Raw genomic sequence first — 3317 nt, 5'->3', positions numbered from 1 at the left:
GTTTTGACAGTATATACTTAGTTGGCTATAGCCAGTATAAATGAAGTTCAGTAATGTTTAACTTCAGGTATTGACAGATTTGTTTTGACAGTATATACTTAGTTGGCTATAGCCAGTATAAATGAAGTTCAGTAATGTTTAACTTCAGGTATTGACAGATTTGTTTTGACAGTATATACTTAGTTGGCTATAGCCAGTATAAATGAAGTTCAGTAATGTTTAACTTCCAAATCTGTCAATACGCTTCTCAAAAGAGAAGACCAGAGAATGTTTCTTGTGAATTGAGTGTATTCAGGACCTGATCATTGGGTTTATATAACGAGCCACAAAGACATTCCCACTTCCTCGGTGTTTTTACTTTAACAAGCGTTGCTTCTCTTCGAATTGAAGAAAACATTTGCCATTAAATGTAACATGTTTGTTGTCTTCGGCGTTTCCATAGAACGTTTTAACTCATACTAAAGCCCTAACGGAATTTCCTAGAAGTAGCTGAAATAAATATAACGTTAATGAAACAAGTAACGTGAGGTGGAAATTTTCATTTTTTAGAAGAACATTTTTAAACGATTAAAAACGTATTTTACTTGTTTGTTTGTTTTAAAGGACAAAGTTACACAATGGATCATCTGTGATCTGACATTTTGGGTATCGAAACTTTATTCTTAGCGTTATAAGCCCACTGACTTACCGCTGAGCAATTGAGGGTCATATTGTTAAGAGGCGAAAAAATGGTTTACATTTTCTGATGATAGTTGAGTGAACTTTGCTTTTATCGCCCATTTATAACACTGGAGATTCAACTCGTTGGATAAGGCGACTTGTACGATTGGAGGATTGCGTGATACATGTAGGATAAATGATGACAAAATAGGAAGACTAGAGACGACAATCATAAAAATTAAAACATTTATGTAACAAGCAGAAGATGATAAAAACCATTTTTCATCTAAGTCAAGGCAGGATCAGTGTCAGGGAATCGTTAGCTTCTTCCACCAATAGAGCTATCTGTTTAAAACTCTTTATGTTGGTATTGGTTACTGTGGTGCTGAAATTGTCATCACTAACAATTGCAGTAATCTATATGAGAGTATAAAATGACAGTATAATTATGATTTTCACTTATTGCTTTAAAGTAGTAGAGGATCGGTCAAGTTTTTGTTGGAATTTAACCTTTACTAACTAGGTCTTCATTTAGTTTATCTTTTTGAAATTTTCCCTTCTGGTTCGGTAAATATTGAACTACAACTCGCTACCTGCTTGAGAAAAATAACAACTTTTAGAAGCAAACACAAAATCCAAAAATATAGAGAGAGGACAAAAATATACAGGATCTCTCCAAGGAAACAGAAAAATTCCAACACAAAAATTACTTAAAACTTAGGAAAGAAACATAACAAAAATAAGAAACGTAGAAGCTGTCCATGGAAACATATCAACTTCAACACACAACATATTAGACTTACAGGTAGCAACCTACCAAACTCAGTACAATGATACATAGAAGCTGCCCATGGAAACATATCAACTTCAACACACAACATATTAGACTTACAGGTAGCAACCTACCAAACTCAGTACAATGATACATAGAAGCTGTCCATGGAAACATATCAACTAAGAAAACAGCATATACAAATTTTCAACAATTGATAAGTTGGAAATATTAAGACCTGAAAGGTATTTATTTAATGAAACATCTTCCAGTAATAAAACTTTACCAACTTATTTACACATATACGAAACACATTCAGTGTACTGGTCAGAGTTTATTTTCTTATGAATAAACTTGTACTGTTTTTCCTCCAGAACCAAATGGAAGCGACAAACCGCTGTTGGTCTAGAACTTCTTGCTGAGGCCGGCAACTATGCAGCTGTCCAGCGAATGCTCCAGACGTCCCCCTATTGGATAACACACTACGCTAGCCTTTCTGGGCACTCTTCTCTTGGCTACGCTACAAATTTAGACTATCACTTTCGCCAGGCGGCAGCAGCAGCTATTCAGAGACCAGTGTATCCCAGTACGGTATTTTCTCCTACTGTGGCGACCCCCGGTGGAAACATCTCACCGGCAGAGTATTTTGGAAGTGTTCATCATCGTACGTGAGTGTATTTTATATAGACGAAAGATTGGAACAAAAAAAAAACACGATTTCCTCAAGCACCGAAGCTGATTACACGCAAATATTTGGCGTAGACTGTGAAATTGTAAATATAACTAATATGTTTTCTCTAAAATAAGTTTATTTTCAAGTTACTTCAGTTTTACTACTACGAGCAGTTCCTATCCGACTTCAGTATATTTTACAGGTAGTTCCAATACGTTGACTACAAAGTCCTGGACATTAAATTTATTGATACTAGAAATCAGTTTCAAATCGTTAATCAATTTGTCTAAACATTAAGAAAATGAATTTCTATAAAGTTCGATACTCGCTAACTGGTTAAAAAACCAAAGTGTTAAAATCCTTTAAATGATATTGGTTATATATACCTTAATTAGGAGGTCTTAACACCAGAAGTTGTAACCAGCATCTGGTTCGTATTACACCGGAAAACTTTGGTCATGTATATCCAAACTGTGATGAAACGGAGTTCTAGAAACCAAAAGTTGTAACCAGCATCTGGTTCGTATTACACCGGAAAACTTTTGTCATGTATATCCAAACTGTGACGAAACAGAGTTCTGGAAACCAAAAGTTGTAACCGGCATCTGGTTCGTATTACACCCGACAACTTTGGTCATGTATATCCAAACTGTGACGAAACGGAGTTCTGGAAACCGAAAGTTGTAACCGGTCATCTGGTTCGTATTACACCCGACAACTTTGGTCATGTATACCCAAACTGTGATGAAACGGAGTTCTGGAAACCAGAATTTGTATCGTGTTACTCTCAACAACTGTGGTTATATATACCTAAACTCTATTCAAAGAGAAGCTTTAAAGAATAATATGTTTTATCTCGAGAACTACGTACAAAGTATAGCAGAGGTGCCATTTGATAAGTTTAGTTTTAAAATGTTGATGTAATTGTTCATAATTGGAGAGTAAATCTCTTCTAATCAGTTTTACTTTGGTCTTATTCATTGAATCAGTAAAGATTATTTAAGGTAAATTATAACCAAACCAATGGTTATGCCCGGTTGTAAACACGTTCAACTTAAAACTAGTTCTACATAATAAAACATACAAACAAGGAAATCCTAGGCTCTGCGGTATTTCCAATTCAAAACATTATATGAAGGTTTGGACCTACAAGATGCAAGGTAGCAATAGTACAGAATAATGATTAAAGGAATCATTATTTAAACAGTTGCC

General features: G+C 34.9%; 1 protein-coding gene across 1 annotated transcript in view; it reads left to right on the top strand.

Moving 5' to 3' along the window:
* The window catches only part of LOC106467744 (barH-like 1 homeobox protein), a gene marked incomplete at its 5' end in the record, with an annotated part of 12228 nt that extends 9158 nt beyond the window's left edge, over positions 1-3070 (top strand). The window contains one exon of the mRNA XM_013928121.2: positions 1807-3070. Within this exon, the coding sequence (XP_013783575.1) occupies positions 1807-2104 (298 nt within the window). The remainder of the gene's footprint in view (positions 1-1806) is intronic.
* Positions 3071-3317: the final 247 nt, after the last annotated feature.

Source organism: Limulus polyphemus, unplaced genomic scaffold (assembly GCF_000517525.1).
Source record: "Limulus polyphemus unplaced genomic scaffold, Limulus_polyphemus-2.1.2 Scaffold2725, whole genome shotgun sequence".
NCBI classification, from domain to species: Eukaryota; Metazoa; Arthropoda; class Merostomata; order Xiphosura; family Limulidae; genus Limulus; species Limulus polyphemus.
Note: the sequence above shows the minus strand (reverse complement) of the source record. Positions and strands in the feature narration are given on the sequence as shown.